The 22684-nt window shown below is 41.7% G+C and overlaps 1 protein-coding gene across 1 annotated transcript; it reads left to right on the plus strand.

The window, feature by feature from the left end:
* Positions 1 to 753: 753 nt before the first annotated feature.
* RB195_010354 (uncharacterized protein) lies at positions 754 to 22648 on the plus strand (the record flags this gene model as incomplete). The annotated part of the gene is made up of 18 exons (XM_064191320.1): positions 754 to 828; positions 1226 to 1253; positions 1408 to 1483; positions 2873 to 2957; positions 3110 to 3213; positions 3287 to 3333; positions 3943 to 4018; positions 5399 to 5483; positions 5767 to 5870; positions 5946 to 5995; positions 9229 to 9304; positions 11063 to 11147; positions 11843 to 11946; positions 15218 to 15273; positions 15344 to 15419; positions 21903 to 21987; positions 22085 to 22188; positions 22609 to 22648. The coding sequence occupies 18 exons, from the start codon at positions 754 to 756 to the stop codon at positions 22646 to 22648; spliced, it is 1356 nt and encodes a 451-aa protein (XP_064048903.1).
* Between the last annotated feature and the right edge of the window lie 36 nt (positions 22649 to 22684).

Raw genomic sequence — 22684 nt, forward strand, 5'->3', positions numbered from 1 at the left:
GTCGCACTGGATCAACGCTGTTTTTCACCGCTCGCAGACGGCCTGGGAGCGATTCCCTAGGCAATTTGTCAAATATCCCCAAGTGACGTCATCTGAATCGATTCTGGCCGCAATTTTTTGGTTGCTTTCATTCCTTTTGCTTTTTTTCTGATTTTTTCGTCTTTTATTATTCATTTTTGCTATACTTGCTGTATTTGCCTTTGTTAAGTAGATCTATAGTGTATCTGTATTGTTCCTAAATCATTGGATTGCTTTTGTTCATATTTTGCTTTTGATTCAAAATTTGGTTCAAAATTGTATTTGTTTCTATGTTTATGTTCTTTTTTTTTGTTTCTTCGCCTACTTCCCCTTCTTTACAAACAAAAAAAAAGAACATTAACATGAAAATAAATGCATGAACAAAAACAATACAGTAAATTAAGAACAATACAAATGCTATATATATATATATATATATATATATATATATATAAAACAAAAGTAAACACAGCAAGCTTAAGAGAAATACGAAAAAAAAAACAAACATAAAGGGCGAGAAAACCAAGAAGAAAGGCAAGACCGATGAAAACAGCCTAAAAACATAGGCCAGTGTCGATTCAGATGACGTAATTTGGCAAAACCTGGCAAATTGCCAGGCTGCTCGCATGTCCACGAGCGGTGAAAAACCGCGTTGCTGCAGCGCGACCGCTCCGGCAACTACACCGTGCTTCGTATTGTTTTGAATCGACGGTACATGTACTCTTGATTGCAGATATGACGCTCTTTCTACTATCCGGGATAATGATAGTTTTGACAGAAGCATGTATGAGAACTGTGCCAGGAGATACCGTAAGTTTTTGTTAAATATATATTCACTATTGAATTTTTTCTACGTCGAACAGCAGAACGGACCCATGTTTACTTTATGTCTTCATTACTGAGAACAAATTTCCTCTCGCTAATTAAAAACTAATTGTTTGCGCATGGTTTTTAGATAATCTAAAAGGTTATTTTTTGGCGCTGATTGCTCGAGCAGAAAACATATACTTCTTATGATTACTGTGAAATCCACTTCATCCCTCTAAGCCAATGTTTCGGTGCATTATCTAAGTAAGAAAAGATGTGTAGAGTATGACAAATTTGGGTAAAGAGGCGGAGATTCAAAGAATAACGCGGCAGATGTCTGCAGATAGCACAGAAATAGAACACTGTAGACATTTCATATTCGTTAGCTTCATATTTGCAGACAACACCGACCACACCGACGAATCCAGGTGCGTTCCTCTGAAGTACAAGTACAGTTACCTCTACACTTTAAAAAATTCTCTTGAATATCCCTATCTTCTATGATGTGTTTAGGCGATCAAAGAAGTCAAGCGCGGAGAAACACTTAGGGTCACATCTTCCTGAATATATTTTGATGTTTAGCTTGTGGAATGTGCCCTACCGACGGTATTATCTTCCACCCAACAGATGGCGAATTCACGATGGATGCGCTAAGCGAGTTGGTCTTTTTTGTGTAATATACAGCCTAATGATAAAAGAACAGAATAATTAAGTGCTTAAGAAGTCAAGAGTTTTGCATGTACACTTGTACGCTTTTTGATGCATGTACAGGAACAGGAATTGCTTTATTAACCAGGATGATTAACGTATATAGGCGAAGATGTTTAATTTTGGTGGTCGCAATTTGGAACAGGACAGAGGGAAATTGCAACAGCGTTCCAAGCACTTAATTGAACGGACTCCATTTCGACTACACAGCGCAAAAGAAAGTGGTAATCTATAATGTGTCCTGATGTATAAATTATGTACCCAACATTCATTATTACGAGAATGTCTTAAGACTAAGAAGCAGAGCAAACGATTCCGCTGCTTACGACATTTCGCAGGAGCTCTTCTCTTCTTCTTACGACTGCGTCCTTAAGGGCATCACCCCACGAATCTGGAGTGGTACGGATTTCCGGGGGAGTATTCGTATACGGGGTCGTAGATTATGGAGAGAAGGGTGATTCCGTCCATTTCTTTTTAATTGCTGCAGAAAACGGCCCGGAAGATACGGCTTCGAGCGTTCACTATTTCCTACAAGGAGTTCGATTGGAGCGCGCCAGCCCTGTGCAGCGCCGTATCTTCCGGGCCATTTTTTACGGCAATTAGGAAGGAATGGACGGAATCACATCCCTCTCCATAATCTACTATCCCGCATACGAATACTTCACCTGAAATCCGTAATCCTCCGATTCGTAGGGTGATGCCTTTAAACAGAGGCCGGAATAGTTTTCATGTGAAAGAGAACCAATGATTCCCCGATTGAGAGTTGCTTCGACACAACTCTACTCGGTGCATACTCATTAAGCTCATCTCCTATCAATGGCATTGCCTTGGTCCGGATTCCGCACACTATGTACTTTTCTCTGAAGACATAGCAAACTCAGATGATCAACAATACGTTTGAGAAACAGAGATTTTTGGCTTCTAGCAGGAATGAGCTTGCTGATCGAATATAGGTAGGGTCAAAACGACATGAAGCACGTACGCAATTGCGTACGCGGCTTCTCTCGAGGCACTTCGAGGAGCGTGGTGAAACCTTTGCTGGCACCACTCATCGCAGCAGTTTGCGACGGTCCCAGCTCGGTCCTAACTTCCGCCTCCATCGCGCCCGTTTCAAGCGCGTACGCAAGTGTACCGCAGCTACACTCGTGATTCATGTCGTTTTGACCCGACTATAGTTTGGTATAGAGTGCATTAGAACATGCACACGAGCACTAAAAGCTCAAGGAAATGCAGAATTTTGATAGAACTGTAGGGTTAGCTTAGTTCCTTAAATTCTCAGGAGTAGCTCTTTTGTCGTGATTTGTTCTAAGCTTCACCTTCGCAGCCACTTCTTCTTCAGAGCTCTGCCGAAGAATGCTCAAGGATGTCGACGAATGAATGCAGTTTGTCACTCTGGATCTCCCGTTGACAACGCGTTCATGGAAGTAAGTCTAGTCCTTCTTTTAGTTGGACTAAACAAAAAAAAAAGTCGAAATATGTAATAGACGGCTCTTTGGTCAGGTGAAATTCATAGATATCTCAGTAAAGCATTCAATTATATTGCGAAGTTCTCAAGAACAAGTTGTTATTTCTCAAGTTCAACAATGGCATCGCTGGGCCGGGTGTGGCTCCCACATTGAAAGCTCTACTCGTGTGTAGGGCTGACAAGAAATGGTATCACAGTGACGGAACTACATCACTGTGAGTTTATTTCGGAGTTGAAAAAACTCAAGGCCTATTTTTTGTCGAGTAATAAAAAACACATGTGTTTCAGCCCCATTACGGACGTTTACTGCAGCACAACAAAATCATCTAATCCAGGTAAGTCAATAGCATCTTAATTTTTATCCCACTCATTGCTTGAATACTTAAAACTTCTGAAAACTTCTTAATACAACACTACTGACTCTGATGAAGAAGTTTGAATAAAATTTCGAAAATAGAATTTAGACATGCTATATAAATAATCGGCAAATGTGAGCAAGTCTGATAACAAAAGGATTAATTAGATGAAGCCACGAAAGACAAGAAAAAAGTACTTACTCCCTTTCGTCCTTTTCGTTGTGGTCCCGGTTTTTACTGGCTTTTCAATTTACGTTCTTTTGTAGGGGGCGCTCTCACAAATTCCGATTTTTTCCATCGTCCCTCTCCAACACTTCCAACACGTTAATTGAAAATTCCATCAGGTCGTCCAATCCGTGGTTGAGACGCAAGGCATTGTGAATTTTGCATGCTACCTTCAAAGATACGTTTAGGCCACCCGACTTTCGCTTCTCAAGCATAGCATTACAACATTGTAATTTTTCCAGCTTTTGGTTCAACTTCGTCGCTCTTCGAAGCATTGTTTTCAGTAAAACACTAACAACAACATTGCGCAATTCTTTCACCCGTATTCTCATGTACAAAGAAGCGGTGAGTAAATGATTTCAGCATGTTCATCGTGCAATGAAGATACAGTCACTTTTCAAAAGGCCTCTGGTGACTTCGGCCTGGATGCTCTCAAGGAGTAAGCTTCCCATTTTTCATTTCCATTTGTGTGTTCAGATCTGGTAACCAGTGGCCCACGGACCTGAACTGCTGATTCACTAGTATTCCTTCGTACGTCATGAGCAGATTACTTTGATATATGTCTGAAGTGGGGTCAAAGAGCCTACCTAACTAAAATCGAGGGCAGTACTAATCATGATCGTGCTGTACAATAACGGGCTTGGTCTGTCACGTGCGTGCGCACGAAATTCGAAAAAGGGGATGCGATGAGTCCACCTTGCGTCGGCGTCAGATAGCTATAAAATGGGTTGCGACGGGTCCCGCGGAGTCGGATTGGTGCACCGGAGCCAGATAGCTGCAAAATGGGGTAAGACCTGTCCCTGCTGGCATCGAAATGGTGCGCAGTAACTTTGTGTGGATGTCGCAAAAGGTAAATGGGACGTTGCAGCCGTTTCATAGCCGTGGCCGCTGGGCGCGTTCTTTTCACCTTTTTGACTCGTTCGCCCGTCTGATTCCTTGCACGTTTGCCACAAGTTGGTTACATGCCTTCCTCAGAAACTGAAAACACGCTTGCAAACGGCTGCTTAAATAGTGCCGAACAGTTCAAATGATCTGACGTAGAACGTTACGTTATCTTTATCAGTAGGATGATTTCTCTCACCTTCATTTTGTGCTAAAATATCAGTCTTTGATAACTTTTTTTTTTTTTTTTTTTTTTGGGGGGGGGGGGGGGGGAGAAACAGGAGGAAAACCCATAGTTCGAGTGATGCTTTCGAATTGTGTCTACATTATATTACTATCAAAGGAGTGTTTGAAGCTGAAGTTTGAATATTCTTCAAATGTAGAACTGACGGGTTTAGAAAGAAAACTATGAATACCTTTATTTATAATTAAAAAGACGAAGGAAGATTGTTAGAGCTTCATACGTCTAATTTCACAGAAGAGGCACTAATATGGATTTTCGTTGCTCAGTGAAGGGGAGCGAAAGTCTGAAGTGCTTTAGTTGGACGTTCAGACTAGTGTCGTATAATGATTGTCTAATGAACTGTGAACGACCGCGCGCCTAAGATTGCGAGAGAAGTAATCTAATTTGTCCAAAATCTGAGTAAGTATAATTGAAATTAATTAATTAATTAATTAGTGTTAAAGTAATTTCTGCACAAGAAGGTGCATTTTGTCAGCGAAGATGAAGATTTCGAGCAAAAAAAAAAATCCTCCTGAGCTGTGCACCTAGAAATATACGAGTAATTAGTGTTCCGTAGAGGCCTCTGTGCATGCTCTTAGATCATTTCATCTCCCTGTTCTTCCAATACTTGCCGTTTTTTCTAATTATTTGAAATTATTCTCAATGTTGCTGGTCGATTTCCTAAAGGCGAGTGTTAATTGCTGACGGTTTTAGGAATCTATCAAATAATGCACAAGGATGTCGACAAATGAGAGCGGTATGTGACTCCGGATCTTCTAGTGAAAATGCATTTATGGAGGTGAGTTTCTACACTCACCCTTTGTTCAGCCAAACTTCAGATGATCTATCACCTCAAGGAAAATAAAGTTTGAAGAATAAGAACGAAGGGATGTGGGGGAGAAGTGGAAAAAAACAATGAATTGACAAATATGCTGTCCCCGAAAGTCATTGTACAAGAGAATACCTCGTAAACCTCAAACTATTTTGACTCGAAGTAGATCACGTGGACGCATCACCGAAAGAATTGAGCAATGTGATGCACTTCACTCTTCGAAAATTAAATCATCGTTAATCACTTTGAGTTCAACAACGGCATTGGAGGACCAACTGTTGCCCCTACTGTAAAGGCGTTGTTGATCTGCCGCGCTGATCATCGTTGGTATTACAGCGATGGAACGAACTCCCTGTGAGTGCCTTTCTGATAACTAAACTTCTATTTTCACTTCTTTTCATACAACAAGAAAAATCAAATGTGTTTCAGCGCTATCACAGACGTTCACTGCAGCACAACAAGGAAGGAGCCCACCATGAGTAAGTGCCAAGTTCCACAATGAGCTGCGATGCTTGGAATTTGACACATTTAATCAAACTAATATTTAGAATGATTGCGAACAATAATGAGGTCTTTCTGAGACTGTCAAGCCTTATTTCACTCCTTTCATCCTTTTTGTCTACTTCAAACAAATTTCAATCGAAAAATGTATCCAAATGGTCAGTTCCTCCATTTGTCCCGACCACGAGCGAGAGAAGCCTTCTGATTTTTTCCTTTTGCCAGGAACACGAAGAGCATCAAATTTTTCTTTGAAAACTTTGTGAAGAACTGTGACCATTGAGTCTGCTCATGCCTCTAGTTCAACGGTTGTCCTAGAAATGCATCATGAAAATGACCCATCTTTTATTCTGGTTTCCAAATGTGAAAGCATCCCTACATCTTCGATCGCTGACACAGGGCTGGACTTCGAATTTTCTTCTTGATTCATGTGAAGCGGTGTCAATCATGGCGATAGAACGAGACCCTGTCAAACACAATCCCCCCAAGGAACAAGTGACAAATGAGATGGTAAATGAGAAGATCGGTAGCAGACAGAAAGGAAGAAAAACCAAGTAACAGAAGAAGCAAATTTGCTGAAATGTTGTTCAAATATAGGTAATGAAAAATTTCATTTTTATTCTATTCTTCTATTTCTTTTTTAAATACTGATTGAAGGACATAATACGGCGAAAGAAGAGAAGAGTCAGGTGCGTAAATCGAATTAGGGAAGGACGAAAGAGAACATTTTGTTCCCACAGACAATGGGATGACAGATTCGACACCCCATTGAGTCAAATTCTTGCAGAATTACAGATTTGAAGCAACATCTGAAAGATGGAGAATTCAATTATATATAGTTTTCAGCAGTTTAAAAATGGATTTGATGGAATTTAATGACCAAAAAGGTCAGATTCTGTGCAGGTTCTGATTACGACTGGATCGCGAATAACTTTGTGGTATGAAAACCAATAGGAACGATTGGGTGGCTTTTTATAGAGGAAAGTTTGCCCTACAAAATAGTCGCATCGCTATTTTTTGAGACCTAGTTTTCTTTTGGTAAATTTAGACGAGACAAAATTTAAAATTTTTCGACTTTTTTATATTTTCCTCATTTCCAATTTTTTCGAAGTCTTCCAATTGAGGATTTTATTAGTCCCTCTGTCCGAATGTGCACATGATTTTCTTTTAATTCAGTCTCGTTTTTCTGATAAGATATGGGATATAATAGGAAAATTTGCCAAAATCCCAATTTTTCCTCGCGCGCCGAAAATTGTGATCATGAATAAAATTCAATGACTCAGAGTAACTCTGAGCGAAACAAGTCACCTTCCAGTATTTTGTAGCTGTGGATTTTCTCTACTAGAATCTATATCAAGCGACTTCCAAAACTTTCCAAATTTCTGACTGGAAAAAGATGGGAAAATACTACTTTCTGAAAAGTTCTAATTCATCTAATTTCCAAAAAAACCAGAAGGTGGAAAAAAAACAACGATACAGTTTTTTCACAGTTTCCTCTTGCTTGCGAAGTGCACGGGTTTTGAAAAGTAGGTCAAAGCAGAAAGTTCCTCTTGTCTAATTCCGCTCAGCTCGGGGGACAGTTCGCTCATGTTCATTTTCCGACCCAAATAAAGATGGCTGGTGCAATCTGCAATATGTTCGTTCCGCTAGAAGGAGCGTAACTGGGGCATATAAGACACATCCGTTTCTTATGAACACCGCCTTTCTCAGATTCAAGTGGGAGACCAATGTTTCCACATGTTTCTTCAAATTCGGTCAGCAATCGTTCTGCTCGACTGATTTGATGTTATCAGGACGATAACATCAATTAAACGCAGATAGTGTGGTTGCCGACCATCAATTTTCACTTCGGTGTCCGTCACGTTCCACTCATCGCATTCCGTTCTCAGAGCAACTTGATGTACTGAGTAAGAACGACGGCTTCTATGAGCGCGTCTGTTACTGCTGAATAGAAGGATTTCTTCAGGTCCATGGCGGTGAGAAATAGTGGCATATTGTAATCTCACCATATCCAGCATCGAAACAGTCTGCATGTGGTCAGTCGTGTTGAATCGTGAACCCTGGTTGCTCGTATAGCTATCCTTTATCTCGCACCCTGTTAAGGATCACTCTTGCAAAGAGATTGTAGATGACGGATAGCGAGCGGTTTGGGCGATAGCGGTCGATGTCATGTTAATCCCCATTCCTATAATAATATAATAACTTGGTCTTGTTCTTCAGATTCTTCAGATGTTAAGATATTATCCTGTCGGGACCGCGTGCCATACTACTTCTTATCGACACGATAGCATGCCGTACTTCGAATGCGAGAATCTCTGGAAGGATAATCCATTCTTGAGGCTCTCCTATCCGAAGTGCGACAGATCTTGTTGCAGAAGGTTAGGGAGCAAGTGAACATGACAGTCAAAAAGATCAAAGTAGAACTCATGAATGATTTTCTCCATTCTGTTTCTCGGTAGAACGGTTGTATCATTTGACTTTCGGAGAGCAGTCATCTTCGTCTTGTGATTGGCAAAATCTCGACGGACACAGCGAATTCCACTTCCTGCCTCTGCAGCTGTACGATGCTGCTTTTTTCTCCTTACAGTCTTTCATCGTCTCTTTATGCAAAACAAGCTGAAGCAAGCTCGCTCGTGAGTCCCAGGTTGCTTGCAGCTCAAATTTAGAAGGAACTTTATGCAACAAAGAGACTATAAAGTCTCTTTTCGGGTGATAGAAACTCAGTAAATGTTCGTGTGTACAATGGTTGGATGTCCCAGTGGAGATATCATTTATCTGAAGGCTATTTTGTTTCAATGAGCTAATAGAAAGGTGTAGATTAGTAGTAGGGGATACCATGGCATCTGATGGATCAGTCGAACATCTGATGGTTCAACACCGTTCAAAGTCTTTCTATTTTAAGCGAGGAGACGAAACAATTTCCAAGCATAGAAGTAATATTGACAACTCTGGAACCAATATATCACTGCTACCGAGCGAACATTTTATTATTGACTCAATCGTGCACGTTGCAGAGTAATTTGAAGTTATTGAATTCAAAGAGCCACGAGATTTCCGGAAATGACACCATTTGTTGAGGACCCTTTCAACATAGAAGTCTCCGTTGAGTTCTAGACAAAATTTACTGACTATCTACCTATGTGAATACACTGAATACACTTTGTGGTAGAGGAACACGAGGAAAATAGAGCTTTGCGATGATGTGAAATTTCAGAATGCGACACATGCACTGTGGAAGCTGTGGTCTTCCATCCGGCCTCAGGTGATTTTGGCACAGATGCTACCAGCCAGTCAGTTTTCCTCATCTCTCCTTTGCTTTCTTTATTTCCATTGACTTTGTTCTCAACTAAGGTGAAGATAAATTATGTCGCACTCCACACATCAATTGTATAAGTATGATCCAGTTTGAGAATTATAATACACAGTCGCTACTGAACTGCCACTTGGCCGCGAGATTACGATTTGTTAGAAAGGAAACGGGGCTTGAGTCAAAGCATTGAAAGAGCGTGGGCTGCGTCAACGTCGGAAGCTCACTCGGTTTGAGGAACTCGAATGAATGTGGAATAAATTGAATGCTTCCTCAAATCATACTTCCAGCACGTTAGAACAGAAGCGTAGTAACTCGCAAAAATATATTCACGGCAATTTACAGGAATATATCGACGGCAGTTTACATAAATACTGCTGAATAGGAGCAGACAGTAAAGATTTTTCGCTGCTTGAGCCTAAGCATGACAGCACTTGACGACAGAGTTAAAAACGGAGAAGTTCATTTTCTTGTGTAAGAAACCACTTTTGAATTGCTGCGCTAGTTTTCGGTCTAATTTTGCGCAGTCCAGATTTTCTGCAAGAGCAAGACTTTTAGTTCCAGTCATTCGTTAGAGTCAAATTCGGCAAGAAACGAAAATCTCCAACTTGATCACTGTAATACGAAACACTTTAGATAGACAAACATCTCTTGAGCGCACTCTCTCTCCCTCTTTCTAACTTATAAGCTTCCCAAGGAAGGTTTCGTGCTATGATAGTTTCATGAGACAATTTCCTACATTTGTTCTTCATGTAGTTTTCTTCTGATTCTTGTTTACCCCATTCCAGGCCCTTAGGATAGCTTGCTCTATCGATCATGTTCAAACCTTCAACTCCACTTCATTCCTCGCTTTTGTACATCCAACAGTATTGTGTGGTTATGTCTGCCTTTTTAGGCTCGGTCGTCCTCACGAGGTGTAAGGGATCACCTGACAGAGTTCCTCTGTGCAATATTTGAACATTGTCAGAGTGAACCACTTCTGCGCCAAGTTGCATTTGCCGAGGCGTTGTATACTGATTCACTCCTTACGATTTTCACTCATAACATACAAAGGAAGAAAGAAAAAATGCAAAAAAATGGAGGGACCGAACCGAAAAGGCACTATCCACTTGGATACGTGACTGGTTTAACACTATTCAAACCTGATTTGGACAGCCATTACCAACGCTTTGCATATACGTTAAGCGTAAGCTTTGAAATGGTTACGGTCTTATTCTGAATGAGATACTGATCTGACAGATTTTCCTTGTGAGGAGAGTTGAGGGCTCACGTTCGTAGAAGTGAAGTACACCCTACCGATGGTTATTTCTGAAGAGATACCAATATCTTCAATTCCGTGTTAACTGCTTTCAATAAATTCAGAATGAGAAGGCTGAGAACAGCTTTTATCTCGATCTAGAACGAGTGCTCATCAAACCGTTGCAATAAAACCACCTGATCTTCGCATATCGTTCCATGACGTCCCTGTTGACGAAAACATAATTCATATTGCAAGATTGCAAAGTCAAACTAACACGAACATGTGGTGTTGCACCGACTGTAGGTTAGTGAGTAAATCTTCGTCATAGTCGTTGCTTAACATCTACGATTTGTCAGAACGGTAAAATTAGTCATCTTCGCAGCGACGTCAGGAAAAAGGAAAAGGTCCAGGTTTCAAATGAACTCCGCGCCTCGTCATAGATTGGTGATCGGATGAGTGACATTATCAAATAGGACCCTAACAAAGTTAGCTATGCTTCAGGACACTTCCAAATAATGCTCAAGGTTGCAAACAAATAAATGCCGTATGCGAATCGGGCTCCTCAACAGCAACATCCTTCATGGAGGTGATGCATTCCAATAGTTTTCTTTTCATTTCTATTTCATGTTAAAACCAGTGGCAAGCCAGCAAAAATCTCTCCAACCTAAACTCAAGCAACAGTACAGCTAGAGTTTTTATAAAGATCAGTGTAATATTCCATTGATATGACACGCCCTTCGCTTTGATTTATGGAAATGATATTCCTAGGCTGACGGACACTCAGATAGGTGTTTTTGGCGTAAACTTTGCTTCAAATGTGAACACGAGTTGGAGTAAGACAACGTGTCGAATGTGAGCCGCCAATACATGCTAATATGCCTGGTGTTTGCGGCTCTGAGTTTCGATTTGGTCGATTCGATAAAGCACGTTTTAAAAAAATCGCGACCAGGTTCATAATCCAAGGAGGATAAAAACTGCACTCCCAACGCCAAACAAGATTCTGTTTAAGTACGCATCTGCATCGGCTGCGAACAAAGTTGAGAAATTGCAGTCATTCCTCTAAAAAATCTCATGTCCATATAATTTTGTACCTAGCGGACAAAAACACAAACGTTTTGTTTTCTGGTCGCAAACACCAAGACACTCAACACATCCTGTGAGAAAGCACAACCCACTAATATGCGTGTCGCATATCGCAATAGTTAAGCAATTCGAAATGTGCGACTTTGTCCACTACATTTCACTCTATTCCCGCCCCATACTACTGAGAATCGATTTCAGTTCAATAAAGGCGTTGGCGGACCATCAACCGCTCCTACAGTGAAAGCACTACTTGTTTGCAACACAGATCAGAAATGGTACTACAGCGACGGTGCAAACTCTCTGTAAGTTTATTTTACACCAGTCTGAATTCAGACGTTTTTGTGGTGTTCTCTTCACTCGCATTCACTGATCAATTAATCAAAACTAATCAAAAATTAATGGTAGTGACATTTCCTGTAAAATTAAATTCCTGTTTTCCTAACAACATTTTCTTTTTTTACTAAAAAAAACGAAAGACCTCATAGTTTTCTTTCTAAACGCGTCAGGTCTACGTTTGAGAATGTTCAAACTTAAGCTTCAAACACTCCTTCGATTCCACTGTAACATATACACTATTTTAAAGCATTACTCGAAGTATGGGTTTTCTTCCTGTTTTCCCCAACAGCTATCAAAGAATGATGTTCGACATAAAATGATGTGAATGACATCATCGTACTGATAAAGATAGCGTTCTTCGTCAGATCATGTAAATTGCTGACTACTATTCAAGCAGCCAATTCCATTCGTGTTTTTACTTTCTGAGGAAGACATGTTACCAACCTGAGGAAACAGAAAGGAAACAGACGCACGGAGGAGTAGCAGAGATGAAAATCAACGCGCATAGCGGCTACGGGTATGGAACGGTTGCAACGTTCCATTTACCTTTTGCGACATGCACACGAAGTTACTCTACGATAATACTACATTATGGCACAACAATTCTACGCCGCTGGACCCATCGCACCCCATTTTATAGCTATCTGGCGTCGGCGCATCAACTCGATGCCGGTGGACTAGTCACACACCCCTTTTGGAATTTCGTTTCACGCACGTGATAGACAAAGCCCGCTACGTGTTTTGTTATAGTGTGCCTGCGAGGTTTTTGGATCTCTAGATAGTATCTCTAGATAGTCTATTTAGGCCTCTGAAGACGGCGAAAAAGCCGAAACGTCAGGCAAATAAAGGTTCCATCTAAAAACCTCGCAGGCTTAAAAATCTAAACATCTAAAAACTATAACAAAACACAGACAGAATATGCGGAGGTTTCAAGACAAAAGAACATTCGAAAGCCCGTTATTATATAGAATGATCACGATGATAGTTTGCAAATTTGGAAGCGTACATTCACATAAAGTTTATTTACCCTCACTAACATAAAACAGAAACAAGCTTGCCTTATCGTAGTAGACGCGCCTATCAGCTGCTTGGCTATTATTCAGCACATCACCGGTACAGAGTTTTGCATCATTATGGGGTATTTTTGTGACACACAGACACACACATGCACACACGGACTAAGCGCGTTATTATATAGCATGATGATCATATTATTATGTGATAATGTTCAGAAACACAATTTAACAGGACCAAGAGAAGAATGCGAAGGTTTCCTACACGTACAATGATCTGAGCAGTTTTAAAATTGTAAAAAAAATTTAATGAAGTGGTGGCTATGTGATATCAAACAGAAATGGAGCACGTGGAACGGAGTAGTAGGCATAAATGATATGAAAAATTAGCAAACGAACAAACGAACTCTTTACAGAGCGTTAAAAAAAAGATAAAAGCGTTCTAATAGAAGAATGGTGAGCAGTGCCCATTAGTAAGCGTGCCGTCTCTTCCTCGTTTATCCATAGTTGACCTAATAGATACGACCAGTTCTAAACCTTTCTGTTCACGTAATGCTAGGATCAAGCGTTTAAGAAACTTTCGCACTTTTCTTTTCTTGCCATGTTTAAATTGAGTTCTCTAATATTGTCATGTTTCTTTAGAACCTCATTTCTTTTGGAATTCATTTCTTTGGAACCAAAGCCATAATTAATACTTCTAAATAGGTAACATTAGTAAAACCTGGAATAAAATCGTCAGAAGAAGTAATGTCTAGAAAATATGTAATGGTTAGGTGGAAATGATGCAGGATTAAATGCTTCAATCTACTACACTTTTTCCATATTTTCCTATATTTCATGTGTTTGCCCAGTAGTGCCTTATCAAAGCCAACATACATTTTTATATAGATTTGGACAATGGTGGAAAGATAGAGTGCTCGCCCATCAGGTGCATGGCGATGGTTCAGCAGAGTTTTGCATCATTATGGAGTATTTTCGTGACACACAGACAAACACACACACGGACTAAGCGTGTTATTATATAGGATGATCTACCTCTACGCCCTGATAAATGCAAGCAGATGTGGATCTCTTCGAGACTTCGAACGGGAATCAGGGTGGACGGATAACCGATAGAACTCGTCGATGAGTTCTGTTACCTGGGCTGAAGAACAACGGCAGCTACGAGAGAGATGTTCAGCAAAGATGCGCTAACGCCAATTCTGCATTTAACTCCTTAACGAAATGCCTGTATTCGGTCCCCATCACCAACGAAGTCAAGCTGCGAGTCTACCTATGCGCAATTCGCTCCATCATGGTGTACGGATCGGAGACTTGGGCAGCACCATCAACGGTTATGGAGAGGCTTGAGTGCACGGGACGAAAGCTGCTTAGACGGCTACTTGGCTACTCTTGGCCATAATGAAGATCTTTACGCAGAAATTGATGTGGTATACGGGCACGTGCGGATGACGCGTGGAAGATACCAACATCTTGCACCGCCATCGAAAGTGGCTAAAGTAAATCGTCTTCGCTTCTTTGGTCATATATTAAGGAGACCGGCAGATCGCCTTGTTCAACGAGTTCTGAGGAGTTTGCCGGGTTCGAGCTGGAAGAAGCCACCTGGCCGAAAACGGAAGCTCTGGACTGAAAGGTGGTGAAAGAGGACCTGAAGACACTCGGCGTGGATAGGCAGTTCAGGCGAGACGTAAGGTTTCGCAGAATATAGAATAGTGATGAATGGATTGTTTCTGTGCAAGCTCTCGCCAGAAGATCGAGAAGGTTGGGCAGAGCTGTGTTCAAGAACGGCACACCTCGGCGAAGATGCGGGTAATCGCGTCAGGCGATGACATCAGTCCGCCGATTAAGTCAAGTAAGTCATCCATGCAATGAATACATCAGCCTATCCTGTTGACGATCTCCTTCGAGGGAGTTTAGCATCTTTCAGAATCCATCCTAACATTCTTTTCGTTCATTTATCGTCGAATTTCTCAGAAATGACTGGCCCAATTCTGCTTGGCTTTCGATGCACATTCCGCTTGATCGGGAAGAGGAAGTTGCTTCGATCCTGAACCAGGGCACTTCATAATTGTAAAAGTATGATATAGGAGTTTAGCGTTGTTCCACTACATGAGGCGAAAACTCCTGCACACTTTCAAATGTGCACAAATCGTGAGAGCTTCAAATCCACATATGACAAACGCTGTCAGTGGCGCAAATTATTCTGTGTATTTGTTTTTTGCAGTGCCATCACCGATGTGACTTGCACCACAAACGATAGTGGAGGTCCTTCAGAGAAGCGTGAGTCGGTGCTAACCTTTACTTTATCTGCCAGATTATTGTTATTTGGTACGAAAACCTTCTGGTTTAGCCTGTGCATCATGCGATGAAAGCGCCGTGCTTTTTGGAAGCAAATCCATGCCGGAAGAAGTGAACGTCGTAAAGCAGTAAGCTCTTCATTTCTTCATCACGTGAACAAACCGAGTGGCGCTGCTCCGTCAGTGAGCACAACACACATACCACAACAAATTGGAGTCATCAAATATTTTGATGACTCCAATTTGTTGTGGTATGTCCGCCGCTTCTATTGGGTACCGGAATACATAATGTCGTTTTTTCGATCGTCTTTTATGGCGATCTGATTACCATGAAAAGTTTGAACTTAACTTAACTTTAAAGATAATAAGCATTAGTAATCAACAAAAAAACTTTAAAAAGTTACTTTTTAAAGTTTTTTGTTGATTCCTAATGCTTTTTATCTTGTTTATTATCGCTATGATTGATTTTCTATTTCTTTTCCGTATTTTTCAAACTTTTATTTAAGATAAGGCCTCGGTTTACAAATGTGTGTACAAATTCGTATGTGCCTACTGTATGACTTCAGACTTGGGCTAAAGGCTACAGAACCCGCCAAATATTGCTATTATTGTTAATTAACTAATTATTATTGTTATTATAATGTTGGATTGTTGTTTATTAGAAGATAGACTTCAAGACATGTCTGGGAGGATGCCGCCAGCTGTGATCGAAAAGGAGGTTCTGGTTAAAGTGGTCAAGAGTGAAGCGTAAAAAATTTGCGCTGAAATGGCAGAGCCCTTCGAATATTATGAATCGACGGTGCTCGAACGGCTCCACGAACTCGATTGCTGATGAAAACTCGATCAATTGATTCCTCACCCGCTTATGCTAGCCAACAAAATGACGCGTTTCAGCGTCTGCTCGGCAAAAAAAGACTCGGAAAAAACTGCACAATGAGGCAGGAAAGTTTTAACTCGTCCACCATATAATCCAGACATAAGTCCAACTGACTATTATCTTTTTTGTCCGGGTCTTACTTATCAGCAGACACGAAGTACCCTTTCCCAAATTATATCAAAAATGACCTGAAGTTGTTCTTTGACTCCAAAAGCCCCAAATCCTATGAGCATAAGATTCTCTCTCTCACCGGGATAGGAAAGTATTATTGAGTCACTTTGTGAATATATTGTTTGATTTCCTGGTCAAGGGCATCACCCCACTAATCTGGGGTGGTACGGATTTCAGGTGGGGAATGCCTATACGTGGTCGTAGATTATGGGGAAGAGGATGGTTCCGTCAGTGTAAACGGACGAATCCGGAATGCTGTTATGATGTTCTCTATTGCAGCGTGCCACCTTTGCGCCCTTCGCCTGCGATTAGACGAAAACCCGTTCGGACAAATCGCAAGCGGGGCCGGGGTGCAGTCGTTGCACATTGCAGCAGAAACCGTGGTAAGAAACAGTTCTGGGGTCATCCGTTTATAATGATACAGGGAGAGATGAACGGAATCACCCTCTTCCCCACAATCTACGACTCCGTATAGGTTTTACCCGTCTGAAACCTCTACCACCCCAGATTCGTTGGATGATGTCTTTAATGAATAAACAATTCCTGCGGATTTCATGTTTCTGCGGTGCCAGGATTCACTCATAATGGTTGTATATGGCGCGCGAGCGAAGAGTAAGCAATCAAGTGACTGAAAGGTCCAAGGGAGACGACTTGGAGTCGCCTCCAACAAACAAGCTCTACCTGTCCACTGGGTTTTTAAAATTATACGCACAACACAGCAATAAACAGGAGTGTGCTGACTCTGGAGAGAAGTCTGCCACGGTAGCGCTATGAAATATGGGTTGCAGGAGTCGTCAAGGCTACCGGCACGGAAAAGGGCAAGCATGACGATCGGTGCTTACGACGCACTTACGCTCGCCATCGAATGATGATAAGACGGGGAGATTGAACACTACGTCATCGGGCTGACCGAGACGAGATAACGCCACCCACTGAAAGCCGTATATGACACTAGAGAAGAACTGTTCTTAGGAACATGTGACAGTAGAGTAGTTGTTGGAGTTGTTGTCCTGGTCAACATGAATATGGCAAAGAACATCAGCTCTATCGAACAAACTGAACAAATTACGACCTTAATCGGTCGTCTACGGATGGGAAGATGTGGATCAATACAAGCCTTGACTATCTTCGTCATCCACGCTCCAACAACAAGCTAGGAAGCTAAAAAAAAGTCGAAGCCTCCCCTACAGACCTAGAAACGTCCTACAGACCATGCTTTTTGCAAGGTTGTTGTTGGTGATTTCAAAGCCAAAATCGGCCCCAGGAGAACGCGTGAGGCCGTTTGCATCTGGAACCACGGCTTACAATGAACGGACAGAGGAGAGGCTTTCCAAGTTTATTATGGCTAAAAAAACCATCCATGGAACTCCGAATTTCAAAAGTCCTCCTCTACGGTGGACGTGAGGGCCGCCGTGGAGGGCACCATGACGAAATACGCCACATCATCGTCAGTAAAAGGTTTTGTCTGACAGACTTTGATGTTGTACCAAAGTTGTGCACGGTTTCGGACCACCGCCTCTTTCAGAAAACAATTTCCTTTCTGAAAACTGCAAACTCCAAAGAGCGAAGTCCCAGAACTATAACCGGAATCACTTCGCTGTGGTAGCCGGCTTCTGGGAAAATACCGCAATAGACAACATCGACGAGGAATACGTTGGACAACTCGTTGAATACCTTCAAGACTGCACGAAAAAGACTGAGAGTTTTCAAACCACCAAGAGACGCCTGTCTCTCGAAAATCTTAAGCTGACACGCTGGTGTGAAGCTGCACGAGCTCCAGGCAATCAGGAACTCACATCCGAGCCCGCAAGAATTTGCGGCAAGGCGATAAGGGAATCCTTGAAAATAGAAGAGCAGTAGTGTTAGCAGAAGCTGCACAGGCGTGAAAGAACATTTGCTATGCACGTCGAGATTTCTCAGATCACAAGGCGAAGATGACTGCCGTCCGGAAGCCAAATGTAAGAGCTGTTCTACCCAGAAGCAGAATAAAGGAAACCGTTCATGACTTCTACTTCGATCTTATCGACTTTACTGTCCGCTTGCCTCCCACCATGTGAGATATGACTACGTGTCATTGCAAGGGTTCTCCCTCTCTAACCAGGACATGTTATCGTGTTGACAAGATATCGTACTGCACTCCTTCCCAACGGGATATTATCTAAACGTCCAAAGAATCTCTCGATCTTGCCTCTTGAGCATCTTGACTCCCGTTGATCTTCGAACTGGTCGAGCGTGCACCAGTAATTCTTCCGTTGAAAACTTACATTAAAAACTGACGATGCTCTTTATGTGTTACCTGTCGGAACGCAAAATTCAAAATCAGCACCACACCAACAATACCGGCTTGTTGATTAAGAAGGGAGATCCACACGACATTGGCAACTATCGCCTCATCTGTTTACTAGCCGTCATCCATGAGCTCTTTTTAGGAGTGATCCTCAACAGGATTCAAGTGTTAAATAAAGGACAACCATGCGAGGAAGCAAGATTTCGAGAAGGTTTTAGAACGATTGACCACATTCATACTGTTTCTAAACTCATCCAGGATGCAAGGATGCCTTTGACAACCAAGTTTCCCTACTCAGACCGCCATTCTGCGAGAATATCATCATCGAGGTGAGGAGAGAGTGCATGGTGATGTGAGCCTACAAAGTGACATAATCTCAGTCTCATGTCAGTGATAAAGGACATCTGCGGGCACTCTCGAGAACGCAAGCGAAAATGGAAAATGAAGCTTGTGTAGGAGTGGAAGAGCATTCGCTATAGAACTTCGCTTGAAAAAAATCTTCTTGGGAACCTAAGCGGAGCAACCACAGCATCGAGAAGAACGATGAAGAATTTACTTAGAATTCCAACTTCGATAAAATACATAGCCATCACCACTTCCTGTCATCTCTGAGGTCGTCCTTTCGGAAGTACGAGACGCCGCCATGTCGGTGAAGAATTGTACGGTTGTCTAGTTGATTTTCTTAATCTGTAGCCAAGATTGGTATTGATTTTCCTTTATTAAACAACAGCTAACGTTTCGGCGTTATCGCCTTCGTCAGAGTCTGGAAAATCGAAGCCAGTGATCTCAAGCGCCTCATCACCCTACACAAAGCATTCAAACGATAGGTAAACTAAAACAGCAACACATCAGCTATCACCTCATTTACTAGATCTGGTTATGCAACAGACCACCACGTACCACAACTATGAGTCACAAGGTTTTTTTATTAGGGACCTCACGGCCCACCCTGTAGATCAAAACCCGCATAGGTCTTGATATGGGGATAGTTCGTTTGTGATCGCAATGCAGTCATCCTTCCTGTTCATTTTGGACTTTTGGCGGTGATCCAAAATGCCTCTAGTGTTCAGCGTGCAGTGATCTCGGGCTCGTAGGATAGTATACTAACTTCCACCTCTATTTCGGAGTTTGGATGACATCTTCTACAGTGTGCTCCGAGTGGGGTTGGAGAGTTTAGATTTTGCGAGTCCATCTAAATGCTCCTTGACTCTAATACACAGTTGACGTCCCGTTTCCCTTACATAATCGTCACCGCACAACCTGCACGTGATAGGATACACCACTCCTCATCCAATGCAATCACTCTCTCTGCCATAAGGGCAAGCCACGCAGCTCGGAGTTGTACAGAGTCGATCATACGCACGATTACGTACCAGTTTACCTTTGAGGCTCACTGGAGATATTTCTCTCACGTCATTCTCTAAAACCGCTTTTCGTAGACAGCTCCGTACCGCTCTGCTCATATCATCAGATATGTAAGGTAGACAGAACGGGATCTTTTCTGGCCGTCTACTACGTTGGATCTTCGAGAGGGATGTCGCGCTTGTCGAGTAGCACCATCTCCAGTTTGGTACCCATTGAATATAGTCACTTTATGAGCCAGATTTGTCAGTTATCGCTCCCTCCATAATCAAATCTGAATATCTGAAGAATCTATAGACAGTTCTCATCAATATCGTGGTTAAAAGTGTAGCACTTGTGTTCCTAACAAGGCTCTTCATGCGCTACCTGTGGCAGGACCATGCTGTTGCATAAAAAGAGAGATCCACATTACATCGGCAACTGCCCACTGGTAACTTTCCTAGTCTTTCAAAAAACTGAATGGAAAAAGAGTCAAAGGGCATTAAACGAAGAACTGTAAAAAGTGCAAAATGCAATTCGAAGCAAGTGCAGCAGTTTTGACCACACATACCACTGAAGAACAGTGTGTAGTATCGCAAAACAAAATGCTGTTTCTCACCTTCACCGACGTGAAAAACGCCCTCGACCCAACTGAGATGGTCGTGGAAAATTAATGCAAATAAGGTCTCCCTAATCGGTGTTTGAAGACAGATTGCTTTCAGATTCGTAATGTAACTTCACCCAAATGTGCTACTTTGAGAGGAGATGTAATTGCCTACATATAAATGGCAGAATAAAGATAGCATTCTCGTCAGAAATCTTTGGTTCCTTTCCTTCAAAATTTCAAATTGGAAGTTGGGATAAAACAGGAATTGATGACCTGGAGTAACGTCATCTTAACTAATTGTTAGCTAAGCGAAGAAATGCTGGCCGTATTTGACGAAACGTATAGAAAGATCGGTCCTCACTTTGATCTGGAAAAGGCAATGTTCAGGAAGAGTTTTTGTTTAATCATCTATGAACGCGCAACGGAAAAAAGGATACTCGAGTGGACCAACTACGTATGCCTCAGTCGGGAAACGATCCGACATCCATGTTGAGCTCCTCAAACGAGCCGTTTGAGGAGCACATAGCAGTAAGCACATTCGGCTGTACGCTCTTCCTTTGATATCAACGCTGCATTTGCCTTCACCTACGCTTTAGAGTCTCCTGTATTTTGGGGAAATATCGGCACTATTTAACGTTGCGACGATAGATTGATTGATGGATCATTGGTGCTAAAAGAAATCGCCACAGGCAAATGTAGGAAGGGATTCTGAGTTCTATCTCAAATAAGGGGGCGAGCAAACGAAGAAGGAGAGAACTTCAGATTCCTCAGTAAATGAGAAAGCGAAATCAAGAACAGTCCCCGATTGTCAAAGAACCTGAGAGATAAAAAAAATAAAATTAAGTTGGCCGGGCATGTGATGTGTTTCAGCGACATGTTGAGAAACAGCATTGAGCGAGAGAAGTAGAAAACGCACTATGGGAAGATCGCCGACGCAGTGATCACATTTCTTCCGGAAGTCCTTCAAAGGAAATATTGATCATTTCTTTCCAAAAAGATATTCAGTATACATTTCCGTCGATCACTTCCGCACATGACTCAAATTAATGTTGTATTACTCGGTCATGCCAAAAAAACAACGAGTTAGGTAAAACAGATTTCACAATTTGATCGTAAGGCGACTATTTGGAATGGAATCGAAAGAAAGAATCCATGAAAGCCAATTTAATGCTATTGAAGATATTGAGAACTCGAGTGGAACTGTCTTCTTTTGACTTCTTAAAACGGCATTACTCCTATTGTTGTTGTTTTTTTTGGAAATATTCTCCTTATGTAAACACATTATCGTAAACGTGTTCTTCAGACTCCTGAATTAACAATTTTTTAAAGACCGCTCAACAACAACGCTGACGGTTGCAAGCAGATGAATGCCGTTTGCACGGCATCGCAAGCAAATTTGAAGGCTTTTCTGGAAGTAAGTCTTCGCCTTTTCCATCAGAACGTCGCAATTTTTTCCACTGAGCGTAGTGAAGGAGCTTTCAAATTAACCTACGCTGAACCCTTTATTCCAGTTCAACGGTAACATCGGTGGGCCAGACATTGCTGAGACAGTTACTTCACTATTGACATGTGGTGAAGACGGAAAATGGTATTTCAGCATCAATCAACAATCGATGTGAGTTCCAAAACGAAGCTTTTTTACTTGCAGAATTTCAAAACAAGGAATTTTCGACCTACACGGAATTTCTTCTTCTGCCTGTGAACAGTCGTTAATTCTTTCCCGCGTCTATTTTATTAGGACCAAAACGAAATGATTTGTTGTGCAATACCGTTTGCGGTACGTTTGAAGCGGTTTTCAAGCGCTCGCCTGTGGGAGGAAACGTATTGCTACAGCACTACGGATGTCTGCTTTCCAAGGCGGAGTTAAGCGTGGCTCTACTGTCTGTAGATCTGTAGAATGCATGATGGAATGTAGAATGGAGATCGCAAATTTCGGAGCGGACACCACTCCCTTGGTTAAGGCTAAAAATCCAATGTAATTTATGCAATTAATGGAAAGATTAATTATATCCTGCATATTATGTTGACTATTTAGAGTAGTTACGGAAGTTCGGTGCAAGGAAGCTCAAGGATGATTTCATCCTAACTCAAGGATGAAGCTTAACTCGTGC

This window comes from Necator americanus, chromosome III (genome assembly GCF_031761385.1).
Source record: "Necator americanus strain Aroian chromosome III, whole genome shotgun sequence".
NCBI classification, from domain to species: domain Eukaryota; kingdom Metazoa; phylum Nematoda; class Chromadorea; order Rhabditida; family Ancylostomatidae; genus Necator; species Necator americanus.